Genomic DNA, 15172 nt, shown 5'->3' with positions numbered 1-15172 from the left:
CGGGAGGCCACGGAGAACCGTGCTTCCCACGTGCGACCTGACCCGTGCAGATCCAGGGTGTGACTTGCTCGCAGCCTTGAGAGGTGATCGGGGCAAAAGCCGTCTTGCATGGTGACCCTGCCAGTTTTGCCCGTCCCTGAGCTCAGATCGGATTCTCCGTCCTGATCAAGCTCAGCCCTGTGTGGGCTGATGCCCCTTGACCTACATCCTCACATGTATTTCTGACCCAGTCCTTGTCCCACCGCGGTGTGTCACCCTAACTCTGGACCACGTTTGTTTCGATTCAGTGCCGACTCTTGTCTCGCTTGTCTTTTCATCAATGACGAGCCCTCGGCTCAGGATGTTCCCTGCCGTCGTTCCGTGGAAGACTGACCACTCCAGCTCTTTCCAACTCAGTGGAAAAAGTGGACCGACAAACTTGTTCCCAGAGCTGCCTCTAGACCTCTGAGTCATGGCTTTCTCCATTGTTCTTCACTTAGTGACGTTCCTGCCATTCCCGCTGGCTTCACACAGGATATAAAGGGTCTACATGTGCAGTACGTTTATTGCAAACTAGAGTAAAATGATTAACCACAATGAAATGAGAAAAAGGACTTTCTTTGTGCAGTAAACTCTTATTACCTGTAAGATACTGTGGAATCACCTGGAAATAGTAGTCTTTAAACCGGACATATATATTAGCCTGCACAGTCATACCTTATAACGGCCTTCAGGAGAAATTATCTGTGGATTATAAGGTTAAGTGTTTCTAATGAATACAGAAAACCGTGATGCTCTCTTCTATTTTCCTAACCATCTACTATGCTGCATGTGCTTTGAAGAGATGGGACGATTCTTTGAAAGGACAGCAGACTCCAGGAGGACAAGGTGAAATCCCCTTAAATTTATTACGGATTGTTAATGCACTTAGTAGTAAAAGCATACATTGAGCCATGTTTTATAAACCTCTACAAAAGTAAAGATTTCTAGTTAAACCCTTGACACCTATTTGTCATCTATAGTTAAATTTTGGCTGAAATGTTTGGAACAGTAAAAAAGAGAAACCGTGTAAACCCCCTCTGTATTATCAAAAATATCTATGCAATGCACACAGTTGGAAAGGAGATTACTTAAAATAAGGATTGTAAGTTCTTCTGATCTTCATTGAAACAGATTTAATCCTGACGGGTGCGTCGTTTTTGGTCCAGGTGCCCCACTGGATTCCAGCTGCAAGCGGTTTTCCGGGGAAGCGATGAATGCCGTTTAGGTTCGCTAGCCCACACTGGCTGAACCACCAGCCGGTGTTGTTCCTCACGTGACTACAGCTTGTCACGGACTGACCCCCAACCAGGCACACGGGGCGACAGCCATCGTTATCCACGTCCGATGTGCTGAAAGGCATGGCATTTTGGTTTTCTTCTTTTCTGAAGCCCCGGAAGGCATCACCTGGGTAAAACGCATTTTGTTTGCATGAGTACACTCGGACACACTTCCTGTCCTTTTAACTGACCTTTACCCAACCTGTTGATACAGAGCTTCGCATCTAGAGCTAAGGTTTCGGTTATTTTCCGCCGCGTATCTGTATGAAAATCTCTCGTCCAGACTGCAGTATAGCAGAATCTGGAAATGAGTTCTGCAGCAGGACAGGTGTCTATCGGTGGATATTTGATATAAAATCACCATCCAGTCGGAACTTTGGCTCTGGAGACAGAGTCAGATCCGTGAGGCCAAAAATGATGCTGCAGAAACCTGTCGTTCTCTGGGAAAGGGTCATATGGTACTTGGTTAATTTAGGAAAAAGAAATAACAATTTAGGGAAAAGAATAATTTCTATAATTTCTGTGCCTTCAAATCCCACATTGGGTGTAGAGATGACTTACAAATAAAATCCTTAAAAATAATACTATACTATACTATAATATAATATAATATAATATAATATAACATAATGCATAGGTCCATTTTTAAAAACCAGCCCAGGAAAACTCACTGCCATGTTTGCTGTGAGAGAATACTTAGAACATGACACTGTTTTCTCTGAGAACCCAAATAAAGCTCTCTCAAGTTTTAGAATCCAGAATGTTTGTGCTCCTGGAACAACTGTGTTGCTCCAATGTTCAAATTTCGTATTTCTATCTTTGAGGTCAGAGTCAAATGTGCAGCTCACCTCCACTGTGCACCTGATCACACGTAACCCCCTGGTTTTATCTATGTTTCTATCTTTATGTTCTACCAACACCTTTTCTTTATCTCAATTGGATTACGTGATCATCTGTCGAAAGTCCCTTCACCTTATTGGGAAAATGCTGAGTATTTTCTGAGAGCAAGTCTGAGGGCTCTGGGACGAAAAAACTTGCGCCGTTATAAATCATACCCTCAAGACCCTCGTCCAATAGAGAAACGCACAGAAACGTCTCCTAACCTAACAGCGTCCGTACTGAGAGAGTTTTCCTCTTTTACGGATGCAGCATGAAAAACCACATACCGTAACTCTTGAAACTTTTCCTTCCATACCGAGATTGGAATTTCGGACTGTCACCCAATATCCCAGGGCTAAGCCCCCTTTGGATGTCAGGGACCCCAAGCCTGCCCGGCCCTTCCTCACGCTCAGCCATTTTCCTCCCTGGGCGCTTGGCTCGAGCGGCTGTCTTTGCCAACATCCACTGGCCAGAAAGCCCGTCCCTTCCTCCAAGTACAGATCAGTGGCCTCAAGAACAAGGATGCCAGCATCTCCGTCTGTGGATACAAACACCTGGGCCCAAGCTTCCTGAATCGGTTCTGCAGTAGTGTTGCTTTTGAAAAACCTCCCCACGTTGAATTTCACCTTACTCCTCGTTAGAAACTACCCTTCCTGGATGCAGTCAGCTGGGATCCTCCTGTCCCTCTGTGAACCCCCAAAGCTCTGTCGATACTCAGTATTCCAAGGTTTTGGTGTTCTTTATCCTCCCACTGTATTGTACACTGTATTGTACACTCACTTGTAAATATACACAGTAAACAAGTGCCACGATGAGTAAATTAGGAGAGTTGAATTTGGTATGAACTCAAATTTAAGATCTCAGCATCGAATCATAAATTTGACATGAAGAATTACATTTATTTGGAAATGAGTAGATGCACCAAAGTATAGTGGGGGGGGGGGAATAACCCACTAATCTACTTGTTCCATCGACCCGGCTTCTGGCCCTGGCTCAGGTGTGACGAGCTGGGACTCATGGGCAAGTCCCTTAACCTTTCAGTTTCTCCAGCTGGAAAGTGAGAAGAATCTCACTTTCAGATCAGCTCTGACACTCTACCATTTCCCACTGCCAGCCTGTCAGAACACGAAAACGTCAGCAGATCCTTCCCAGCCTGGCCCACTCACTCTCCCAAGGAGTCAACTGCAGCCACACACGGGAAGTAAGTTTTAAAGAACAGAAGCTCTTCAAAATCATGGGGTGGTTCAACGGTCACAGCAGGGCTTCAAAACTGAGTTTTCTCCTTTCTAATCTGCTCGTTACCAGTTATGTGTCCTAGACCAAGAGAAACGCATTTCTTTGTCTTCGCCTGTCACTGAGTCAGCTGTATTTCAATATCCCGCATAATTTGGGGAATAAAAAACTTACCAGCATTTCCTGAATACCGTCCTAAGTGCACCTTAAAAAATCTCGTTTCGTCTTCTAACCAAAAGTTATCATATGATGCATAAGCAACGGTGTCATCCTCCGATTCCAATGTAATATACAGCATAAAACTGGTATTTTTCTGATTTACTATATAAAAAATCTTTTTCAGTCCTAGCCAAAATTCGCCTGTTAAAAAAAGGTTTTTTACATATTTTAGTACAACTTAGAATAACCTTCATTATTGAGTGTTTGCTGCTGTTCAGTTTTTAACACCGAAATGGCTCACAGAAATTATTTGAGAGACTAGATGGTCCTCGCTCAGTGTTTGCCTAATTTACAAAATATATATAGATATATATGTATTTGTATATGCATCCATATGTCTGTATACATGCAGTACGCAGTGTGTGCATGTATATGTAAGTATCTGTATTATGGGTGTATGTACACACACACGCACGCACATACGGTCCTCCCACTTCTACTTCACCAGACCGGGGTAACTGGACTGTTTTATTTTTATCTCACCAAAATAAATTCAAAAATCCACTTAATGACGAATGAAAATTTCAAGATTTACCTCAAGGTATGTCAACAAAAAAGCTGCTGAAATATTATGGCAGGTAACAAAATGATGTGCGCCCATGAGCGTTGAGTTTTAACCTCCAAATCAGCAGCTCCTAAAGGAACATTTCCTGAACACGCTCAGTTGAAATTATTTTTTCTGTCTTTCAGAATGACGCTCTGTGAATAAGCGTTTCTTCGCTAGAACGCAGTGTGTCGGCTTCCAACGAATAGTCACGTCGTGTCATGTGATGAAGGAAAATGCGTTCCAGGAGGAATTAGGAAACTGGGGGCTGGGACAGCATGCTCCCTGCACGGGCTGGCCTCGGGCTTTGGACCTCCCCCTGCCCACCTCGGCATGGCCTCTGCTCTGACATACTTTCCCTCCAACGAATCCTGAGGTGACTGAAGGAAGGACGGGTCTAGAGGAGGCCAACTCCGGAGAGCCGGGGGCGGGAGTGACCGGCGCGCACACCGGGGAAACCCTAGGTAAGATGCCAGGTTCCCCTGCAGGGCTGACGGGGACGCTCTAATGCACACCCTCTCGGAAGTGGAAATGGCCCTGAAGGACAGGAAGGAAGGGGGATGGACCACGTGGCGTCTGCAGTCCACGACACTCCATTATGCGTGTCCTCACCATCTTGCCCCTCTACCCAACCTCTAATTTGAGTTTACAATGTATTTTCCTTAATCCCAAGTTTATTTTTTAAACTATACCCAGTACAGCCTGTTCTCATGAGGGACACCTGCCCGAAGACCTTTGTCTCAAAACTCAGATGATTTCTCCTTAGATATAAGCATCAGGTGAGAAGGATGACAATTCAGAGCCTGTAGATCTAGGGCTACTGAAATCAGGAGGTAGCCCTTGCCGGAAAACTAGAGACAACACTGAGAAGACACAGTATCTCAACCAGCCGCCTTCATAACACTTCATGACATGTGACGTCCTTTCTAAAATCATCAGCGTGCAGTCGGGATTGTAGCAAGAGAACTGACACCGCCGCTTACTAAATCCTTGGATGATGCTATTACGGGATGTTACAGCTTTTAAATTAGAACAGTCACTTAAGATAAGAGCGTGAAAGTGGTCCAAATCACCTGCAAAACTTCCAACAAAGTTAAAATCCTGCAGTGTTCGGACGTCCCGGCATTCCCATCGGCCAGCGGAAGTAATGCTGTCACGCGGCATAACGTGAACAGATTTCACAATGCCCTCGGGCTGTGCAGTTTTCAACTGTTGAGCACAGGGAGTTTTACTGATATTTTTATAAAGTATTACTCCCAGGTCATGTCATTTGAATTCGCACCGCTGTGAACCTCAATTCTCCCTTCGCAGACACATACCACTCAGGGCAAACGTTTCAAGGTTCACGACAGCCCAGCCCCACATTCAAACAGTTGTTGAGCATCTACTGGAATTCTGCTAGGGACAGAGTAAATACTTAATAAATACCCAGGTTAGAATTTTCACTCAATGCCAATCTAAAGATAAGGATTTCCAGATCCCAAATGAAGACCCACTCGTTCTAAGTAATATGAATGAAGAGAAAGTAATTTGAGAGAGAGGATATGCTGTTTTTGCTAATGATGTGACCAACAAAGGTACAGTACACAGGTGTCATGCCGAAAAGAAGAAAAAAAAGAGGAGAACTAAAACTTGACCTAAAAGATCACCAAATCCATCCAGATAATCACACCAGAGCCTTTGGAAATCAACGATCCCGTCAATCCTTTTCTGTATCACAGTCCATCCACCTCCTCGGTAATCCATGTCACACATTACCTAAAACAGACCCAGAAAAGACAACAGTTATATACCATCATCTCCATTTGTTGACGTAAAACTCATGCTTCACCCTTAAGCCCAGAGAACGGGAAGAGTGTCCCACTGAAAGTTTCAGTGTAGTTGTACGGGCCTCGTATATTCAGGTGTAAATCTCTGGAAATAATGCTGTTTGTTTTAAGCAAACGTGTGGTTAAGCTGGCTGCAGTCCCCGGGGCAGCCGTCCGTTCACACGCGAAGTGTCGCACTCTCGTATTCCTCAATGCCGTGGGTATTTGTCAGGGGAGCGGTAATGCTACCAGTCCTGCTGGAGCAGAACGAGGTATCTGCAAATTAACCCCTCCCTTCAGTGAAAACACTGCTTTTTTAAGTGTCCGTTAAATATGCCCGTGCACCTGTCTTGGATCACTCTTTTCTCCAACAGCCCCGAGGCCCGTGCTCGGACCGGAAGCTGCACACAGAAAGGCGTGACCTGCGTCCCCACCTCGCCAGGTGTTTCCGGCTGCACCTGTCAATGCCTCCGAGAGGACAGCTGAGCAACCCAGAGAAGCGACCTGGGGAGAAAACCCCAGCAGGCATCCTCACCTGAAACTCCCTGCGCACGCAGAAAGGCAGTGTGGAGAAAGTAAGGGAATAACACCTTCCCACGACTTGGAAAGGTAATTGTGCTTCCCACTCTTGACAAAATTAGAAGCCTTCCCTCTCCACCTATGTTCAGGCTCATTTTTGAATCTGTAGGTGAAGCAGGTTAGGTAATTTTTAAATTATTTCCCACCTAAACCCCAATTTTTGGACATGTTGGCAATAGATGATAAAATAACGGTAGTAAATAAATGAATAAATAATTTAGTAATTTCGGGATGAGAAAGTGATAGCATCTACTCAGGAGAAAAATCACTTTATTGTGTGATGAGATTATCAGTAAGGCGTGATAGTGACATCATAAACTTCCTTATGCACAAAAGAGTAATCGGGAAAAATTATATATAATTTCCATATTATTGTATATGTACTACTAGGTTGATATTATACTATGATATTATATATATCCTGTCAGTAGCAGTAATTTCTGATAGAAGTCTCTTCCAGAAAGCATAACATAGGACTACTAAAGGTAGACAGGAGGGTAATTTATCTCGATGGTTTTAATTTAAAAATGGTTTTGATTTAAAAAAAGATTTTCTCAATCTGTCTCACACTTTAGTGAAAGGTTTTTTTTATGACCATTAATGTCTTATATAAGCACATGAAATCACTTGTCACGTTCAGGTGTAGAAAGGGAGATCAAAGTTCCTGTAGCAAGTTCCGTGGCGGAGCGCGCCGCCTTCCGATGCCCACAGCCGCTAAAGCGGGCCTCTGTGTGCACGCTCCTGCCTACTGCGAAGGTAATATAAGCTCCTAACATCGAACGGATTTCTTTCAAAGAGCACCAACATGAAACCTCAAACGGAAAAGGGAAAGACTCTCAAGCTGTTTCACAGGCTCCTGGTTTGGGCAAAGAATTTCAGAAAACCGAAACTTTGCAACTGGAACTTCTACCCATTTGTATGAAAAATTTCAAGAAAAAAATATTGAAACAATTGAATTCTTTATGTTAAGTAAGTAGATTGGCTGCTTATCCTGTTTCATATGATATACGAAAAACTTTACCTCAAATGGGTAACTAGATCCTTCCGGGTAGATTATATACAAACCACTTGGGGTTTTGGTGACAGAACCAGTGGTATCTTTAATATCCGTACAATCTAAACCTAGAAAGGTAAAATCAGTGAGTTAGGGTATTTTCAAGGACACATTTAAGACTTAATCAATTTACTGGAGAGATCTGACAGTGCTATATGAAATTATAATTTCCATTAATGATATGATGATTTTAACTTCTTAGAAATGAAAAATGATTTTGATTTTAGAAATCAGGAGAAAATACACGCAAGAAATGGGATTAAGGAATTCATTCTGCTATAACCCTTCCCTAATAACATCGCTGTCAGTGATTAGCACTCCATACTGCTCTAGTGTTCATTTGGAAACCACATTTATTTAATATACTTTATAGTTACGCATTCTCTCACCCAATAAATAATGCTCTTTCCGAAATCTAACCTTCTTGGGGGGGCATAACGTGTAAAGGAAATCTATATGAACGGGAAGGAGAAACCCAAATGAATAAATAGATTAACGACAAGTAACACATCCTTGACCACTGGAAACTTCAGAGACACTACAGGGGAAGCGCCATTACAAGGGCCAAAGCGAGGGGACAGGGAAATCACTCTCTCCACCAAGAAGTTATGCGTGAGGCCAGAGCCTGCTCGGAAGCCAACAGTTGGGACTGGAACACTCGGTAACCGCCCTCTGCAAAGATCCCACTTCCCAGGGGGCTGTAAGCATATTATGCGGATATGGATATTACATTTTCTTCTAAGATACTCTGTAGTCTCTTTTATAAATGTAACAAAATCAATGCAACCCTTACACTGCTAATCACCCGGAGAAACAAACACATGCGAGCCTGAGACTCCGAAGCCAGACGCCTGGGTGAGAGTCTGAGCCCTGCGCCTTCTCAGCCAGGACCCCGGGCGCCCGTCGCTAGGTCGTGCAGCCCCCGTGTCCCTCTCTCGCTGCGGCGGCACCATGTACGGCACAGAGGTGCTCTGGCGGTCAGTGCCTGGTGGACGGTGCTTATCCAGAAAATGTTACGTAGCAAAAACCCGCTGTTAACCCTTGCTTGCTTCCCTCTTTATTTCCAGAAGACGTGGCTTTGTCGCCTTTGTTCAGAACTGCAGAGCCACGGGTGCGGAAGCTCGCGCCCCGGGACCGGATGGGTGTTCACGGCGGCGGACCGGGCCGGGCCGGGACACGCTGCCCCATCGCCGCCCACGCAAACGTGAGCGCGCGCTCGAGCCGCTTCTGGGCTGCGCCGCCCCTCGGACGGGGCCGTCCTCACGGCAGAGCCTGACGTCGTCTCGCCGGGCACCAGGCAGGCTCCGAGGAGCTTTTCGGGCACTTGGTCGAGTAACCGTTGCAGCAACTGTAGGAGGGACGTGCTGTCCCCGGTTCGCGGGTGCGGACACCGCTCGGGGCCGTGGAAGGCGGGCGTGCGGCCGCGGAGCCCCTGACTGCGTGGGGCCAACAAACCCGTGTGAAACACAGAAACGGTGAAGGGCGCGCCTCGCACCTGACACTTAGGGGTTCCCCGCAGTTGTTTATTCCCTCCCGTCGTGAGGAGGAAAGACCCTCCCGTAGCCCTCAACCGTGCGGACTTAGAGCTCGGTTAGAAACTCCTATTTGTAAGACGGGATACAGTATCTTCCTTAGACACCCAGGCCTCTGGGAGTTCCCGTATTTTTATACAAAAAGCTCTACAGGCCGCCTCATCTCTGTCTTCGGGTTCTTTTTCTTTTCCAACGTTGCGTCCCCATCCGAAGTACTCGGAACGGATCAAAACCACCCCGCACGCGCGGGGAGAACCCGAAACCTTCTTCGAACGAGGGAGAAATCGGGAATGGAAGGCCGGTCGGCCCGGGAGGGAGGCCGCCGGCACCGCGGGGTCGCCACGACCCGGGAGGTAGGTCCGGCCGCGCAGGCCTGCGGGGAAACCCTCCGGCCCGGGGCAGCTGGCGCCGGGGCTGAGTCCGCGCCGCGCGGGGCCCCGCCAGGCCGTCGGGCGCGGCGAGGCCTTCCTGCTGCGAAGGCGCGCGGCCCGGCGGGGACACCCGAAGCCCTGAGGGCGACCGGGAAGGGCCTGCAACGGCAAAGCTCTCACCGTGTGACTGCACCGGCCTGTGAGGAGAAGGCTCCAGCCGCTCCCTGAGGACGTCCGCGGTCAGGAGGAGGACCCGATTCGTGAGCTCGTTAACCTGCACACACGGGCGCACCTTCAAGCATCTCGTACCCGAACCAGACCCCCTCCGCCGAATTCTGCAGCGGGCGGACCCCGCCTCTCACAACCGCAGCTCTGCCGTCTGTAACGGCGCCCCTGCCCCCTGCCCCCTGCCCTCCACCGCGGCCCCGTCCCCGCAGCAAGGCCGCAGGGTCCCTGCAGGTGTGGCTCGCGTCGGCCCCGCCCCCCGCCGGGGACCGGCCCTGCGGGCGCCCAGCCTGGCCCTTCCAGCTCCCTGCTGCGGGGCTCCGGGCGGGGGTGCGGGTGCCGCGTGGGCGGGGGTGCGGGTGCCACGCGGGCGGGGGGGCGAGGGTGCCACGCGGGCGGGGGGGCGGGTGCCACGCGGGCGGGGGTGCGGGGCTCCGGGCGGGGGTGCGGGTGCCACGCGGGCGGGGGTGCGGCTGCCACGCGGGCGGGGGTGCGGGGCTCCGGGCGGGGGTGCGGGTGCCACGTGGGCGGGGGTGCGGGGCTCCGGGCGGGGGTGCGGGTGCCGCGTGGGGGGGGGCGCGGGTGCCGCGTGGGCGGGGGTGCGGGGCTCCGGGCGGGGGTGCGGGTGCCACGTAGGCGGGGGTGCGGGTTCCACGTGGGCGGGGGTGCGGGGCTCCGGGCGGGGGTGCGGGTGCCGCGTGGGCGAGGGTGCGGATTCCACGTGGGCGGGGGTGCGGGGCTCCGGGCGGGGGTGCGGGTGCCACGTGGGCGAGGGTGCGGATTCCACGTGGGCGGGGGTGCGGGGCTCCGGGCGGGGGTGCGGGTGCCACGTGGGCGAGGGTGCGGATTCCACGTGGGCGGGGGTGCGGGGCTCCGGGCGGGGGTGCGGGTGCCACGTGGGCGAGGGGGCGGGTGCCACGTGGGCGGGGGGCGCGGGTGCCGCGTGGGCGGGGGTGCGGGGCTCCGGGCGGGGGTGCGGGTGCCACGTGGGCGAGGGGGCGGGTGCCGCGTGGACGGGGGGTGCGGGTGCCGCGTGGGCGGGGGGTGCGGGTGCCACGCGGGCGGGGGGGGGGTGCCACGTAGCGCCTGCGTCCGCCTGTGCTCCTCCCAGCCGGTGCTCCTCGTCTGCCCGAGGCCGGCCGCCCCGCCTCTACCGGAGGAGGCCCTGGACACGCGTCCGGACCCGAACGCACCGCGGAATGAGGCCGCCGGGCCTCGGACTGCGGCGGCGGCAGGTGCCCCGACATGGCTGCCGCGCGGATCCCTACCTGATTGGATAAATAATCCAAGGAACTCTGGTGCTCGTCCATCATAGTTCTTAACAGCTTTTTGGTACTCCGGGTGTAGGAAACAATAGAATTTTGCAAATTTCCTTAAATCATAATGAAAAGTGTTTGCTAAATATTAGATTGTTAGAGAGAATAGAGTGAAAGAAAGATCATGAATTTTACGTGATTTGGGATAAATACGTAGACACAATAATATCTCAGTCTATCTAAAGACTCCAGTTAGTATAATTTTTCAGTTAACTCGGGATTAACAAAGAAAACAACTGTCTTAATACATTTTAATGAAACTAATAGTTTAGATGACCCCCAGATAATTTAAGCTCATGTAACAGAGGGACAACACTCTGAATATTAATTCTCACTTCATAAGATGAGAGACAGAAAAGCAGGAGGTCTAGAAGTCCTCAATTCTTACCACGTAAGAACGTAAAAAGCAATAATCCATAGTTAATTTTCAAAATAAATCTTTCTCTTAATTTGTTCTACTAATGCTATATATTTTCATATAAACAAATAGCAAACACAAATATACACCAATACTAAGTCTTAGTTGAAGTTTCAGTTGGTGGGTTTCTAATTGAACTTTTACTGTATATTTCTTATATATTTTTCTTTTTTAAAATATTTTTTATTTTAAAGCAATCGTATTCTTAGAAGGGTTGCCAGAGCAGTACAGATAACCCGAATCACTGGAGAGCAGGCTCCCGTGACGTCCCTGCATATTCAACCTGTACTTCCTCCACAAAGACGTTCTCTCCAACACAACCCTCAAAATGGGTAACTATGCATCCAGGACTCGTACTTCCCAGACCAGTCACGGTGACAATGTCCTTTACAACAAAAACATCTACATAGTATTGAACGATGACTTTATTTCTTTGCTCCTGATTTTCACTCTCACAGCAGAATCGTTAATACCCCAGCTTCATCCCTCTTTTGTACTTTCCATCTCTCGCTTTCTGTTAGATTCATCCTGGATGTAGACATCTGTCCTAAGGGACACACGGGCCACTCAGTCACCAGCTTGAGAAACCACAGACCCTCGTGTTGCAGCCCATAGTCTGGCCTAGGACGTGCCCCCTGGAGGAGCTAGCCCGAAGCATCGCCCCCTCCCTCGCCGATCCCCTTTCTTACATCTCACATGTAATAGACCCTGGAAACTCCTGCACTGTTGCTGAATAGTTTTAAACAAAAATCAAGACTTTGGACGTCTGTTTTTGTGGTTTTCTACATAAATTTGTAATAGACCTATTGGAGCAGCTATTCCTCCTCAAAACTAAGGTGCGATTTCCTAGTGGCTCAGAGGGAAGATTGAAAACAGCCATTGGCAGATTGACAACACGCCCTCGGTGCCCTCTGCCCTCTGCGGGCAGCAGATGCCACAAGGCTGCGCACTAGAAGGATCCATTCGTTCACTCTCCAAATATTTACCAAGCACCTACTAGTGCCGAACACAGAAAACCTCTGGCCTAGGGTGATCAAGATCTATACAAAATGACCCAAACACATCAGGGAGGGCACGTGACATGCTGGGTGTCACACGCAACTGATGAATTACTAGACACCACATGTGAAACTAAAGACACTAATTGAATTTAAATTTTTAAAAAATGACCCAAACAAAGCTAAGGTCTATTTCCTTCTATGTATACCCTGGAAATAATAAACCATATACCCTCATAATTGTCATTTTTGATACTTACTACACATAAAATGTTTTTCTTCTCGCATGATTTTAATTTTACCATCACATGACTCCTCACAGTCTCCCTTATAAAGAGTATCATCACTTTTACTCTCATCTCTTGCATCAGATACACCTACAACGTTCACTGCTGGAGAATCCTTTACATTAAAAAAATAGAAATAAGAAAACAATACATGAAGTACGTTCCATAGACAAAAGTAGTAAGAAGAGCACATGGAAAAGATGACATTTCAGTACACAAGGATGGTTGTTAGAAAAGAAAACAACAGTGAACGGGTTAGTTAAACTTCCACAAATAAGCCTTATGGGTAAATTTTAGGTAAGAATAAAAAGTACATGTTAATTCAGTATTTTTGCTCTGCCTTTTTCTTCTCCAGTTCCTAAAGGATATGTTTAGGGTCTACTTTCAGTAGTGGCTCCGTGGCCTTGACCTTGAACTTTGGTGCATTCCCTCGCCCAGGAGTCCCTCCTCCAGGCATCTATCTGGCAGTCTGAAGTTCCTTAACCAGGACTAAAAAGGTTCCCTGAGATATCTACACGTCTATGCCAAATGGACTTTCTGCCAGCAGCTATTGAGAATTGGGGCCTCGGGGAGGGGGGATATGAGGAAGGCATGTTGCAATAAACTAGCTATTTACAGATTTGAAAGGTCAAGTTCTCACTGATTTGAAACATATCAATGACAACAGTAAAAAAAACAAAAAACAACCACGGAATTTTGCTTTGCAAAATCAACAACAGATGTCGTCTTGGAAAGTCAACCACAGCTGCCATTCCAAACGTATTTATTTCTGGTGGTAAATAGTGGTTTTCCAATATGAAAACATTCTTTGATAGAAGTCACACAGATTAAATAACTGCTATTAAAAGAAAATAGTAACAAGCTTTACCTTCCTTTGACCTGGATATTGAGAGAAAGGTAAAGAGCTAATCATATTATAAAAGATATTTGTCCCAAAAAGACGCTGCCATTTTGTTACATTGACCTATTTTTAACTTCTGGCTCTTTCCCCTCTCCTCCTGTAATAACCGGCATATAGATGTTTTCAAACACGTGGGTGACAACCACATTTTTTCGGGTCTAAATAAGGTTTTTAAATTTTTAGTATTTTAGAGAATTGTGTTATTAATATTTGTGTGGCTTGCCCAAAATTTATTCTTTCTTCAACCTTGGAACTTTGGGATTTCATATTTATACTATGGTAAATACATTGTATAACATTTTAAAATTATAAACCAATATTTGAATATGTACAGATTCAAATCCCCATCTACCAGAGTATTGCATACACCTTATTAGCTCTCACGGTGACATTGTTTTAAGTAAGTTTCTAATTTCCTAGGTAACCATTCACAAGGCTGTATTTGAAATACAAATGCTTATAAAATACTCATTTTTTAAAATAGCAAAGTGAATTTTTTATTACCTATCAGATAGTTCCTTATCAAAGTTAACCCAAAAGTTGCTGGCTAGTTTTTTTTTTTTTTTTTTTTTTTTTTTTAATTTTTTTTTTTTTTTTTTTATTTGACAGAGAGAGAAATCACAAGTAGGCAGAGAGGCAGGCAGATAGGAAGGGAGAAGCAGGCTCCCTGCTGAGCAGAGAGCCCGATGTGGGGCTCGATCCCAGGACCCTGGGATCATGACCTGAGCCGAAGGCAGAGGCTTAACCCACTGAGCCACCCAGGTGCCCCTTGCTGGCTAGTTTTTAACCTAAGCCTATAATTTCTTTAAAATTTTTTTCATTAGCCATGTGTTAAGTGTCAATCCTCAGTTTATGGGTTTTTAAGTTTAAAAATAATCTCATTTAAGCCATCTCAGCATTTCTAATTAAACTCTTTAATTTTTCCACAATTATATTCAAACTTTTAGTATATCTTGAAAACAATATAATCATACTTGCTAGCTAAAACAATATTGCTGAAATTCTTACCGTAGAATGATGTACACGGTTACCTTGCGTAACTTCTCCACAAATAAAAATAAATGTATTTAAGAATAAAAGTGAAGCTTGAGGAAGATACATCGTATTTTTCTTGGAGAAATGAAAAGCTTCTTCAAGTATCAGTCCGCTCTCTGTGGAAAGAGCTGCAGTGCATAGAGTCTGCAGTTAAAACCTTCTGGAAGGTGTTCAACAAAAATAGAAGCCAATACTTACTGGTTTCCATGCCCTCGTTTGAAACAACACCCTTCGTATGAAAAACAAGGTAGCCTGTTGGGATCCTGTCATTTTCAAGTTATACCACCTTTTTTTAATGACTGTATGCCTGCTGTTAGAATATAGGCAATAACTAGGTAAATAAGCAAATAGATAAAGCATGAATTTATAAGCCCACCTAATGTTTATGAGTTGGGTTTTGGGGGGGGGGGTTGGAAAAAAAACACCTTTGATAAAATATCCCTCAATAATTGTAAACCAGTTTGCATAAAATAGT

The 15172-nt window shown here is 46.8% G+C and overlaps 1 protein-coding gene across 1 annotated transcript; it reads right to left on the bottom strand.

Annotated features, from left to right (window-relative positions):
* Positions 1–1105: 1105 nt before the first annotated feature.
* Positions 1106–14763, bottom strand: ANGPTL5 (angiopoietin like 5; the record flags this gene model as incomplete). Its single annotated transcript, XM_080817733.1, has 8 exons — positions 1106–1425; positions 3585–3770; positions 5811–5931; positions 7582–7682; positions 9698–9791; positions 11011–11114; positions 12735–12876; positions 14671–14763. The coding sequence occupies 8 exons, from the start codon at positions 14761–14763 to the stop codon at positions 1106–1108; spliced, it is 1161 nt and encodes a 386-aa protein (XP_080673859.1).
* Positions 14764–15172: the final 409 nt, after the last annotated feature.

Source organism: Martes martes, assembly GCF_963455335.1.
Source record: "Martes martes genome assembly, chromosome: 10".
NCBI classification, from domain to species: domain Eukaryota; kingdom Metazoa; phylum Chordata; class Mammalia; order Carnivora; family Mustelidae; genus Martes; species Martes martes.
This window is presented reverse-complemented; position numbering and strand designations above follow the sequence as displayed.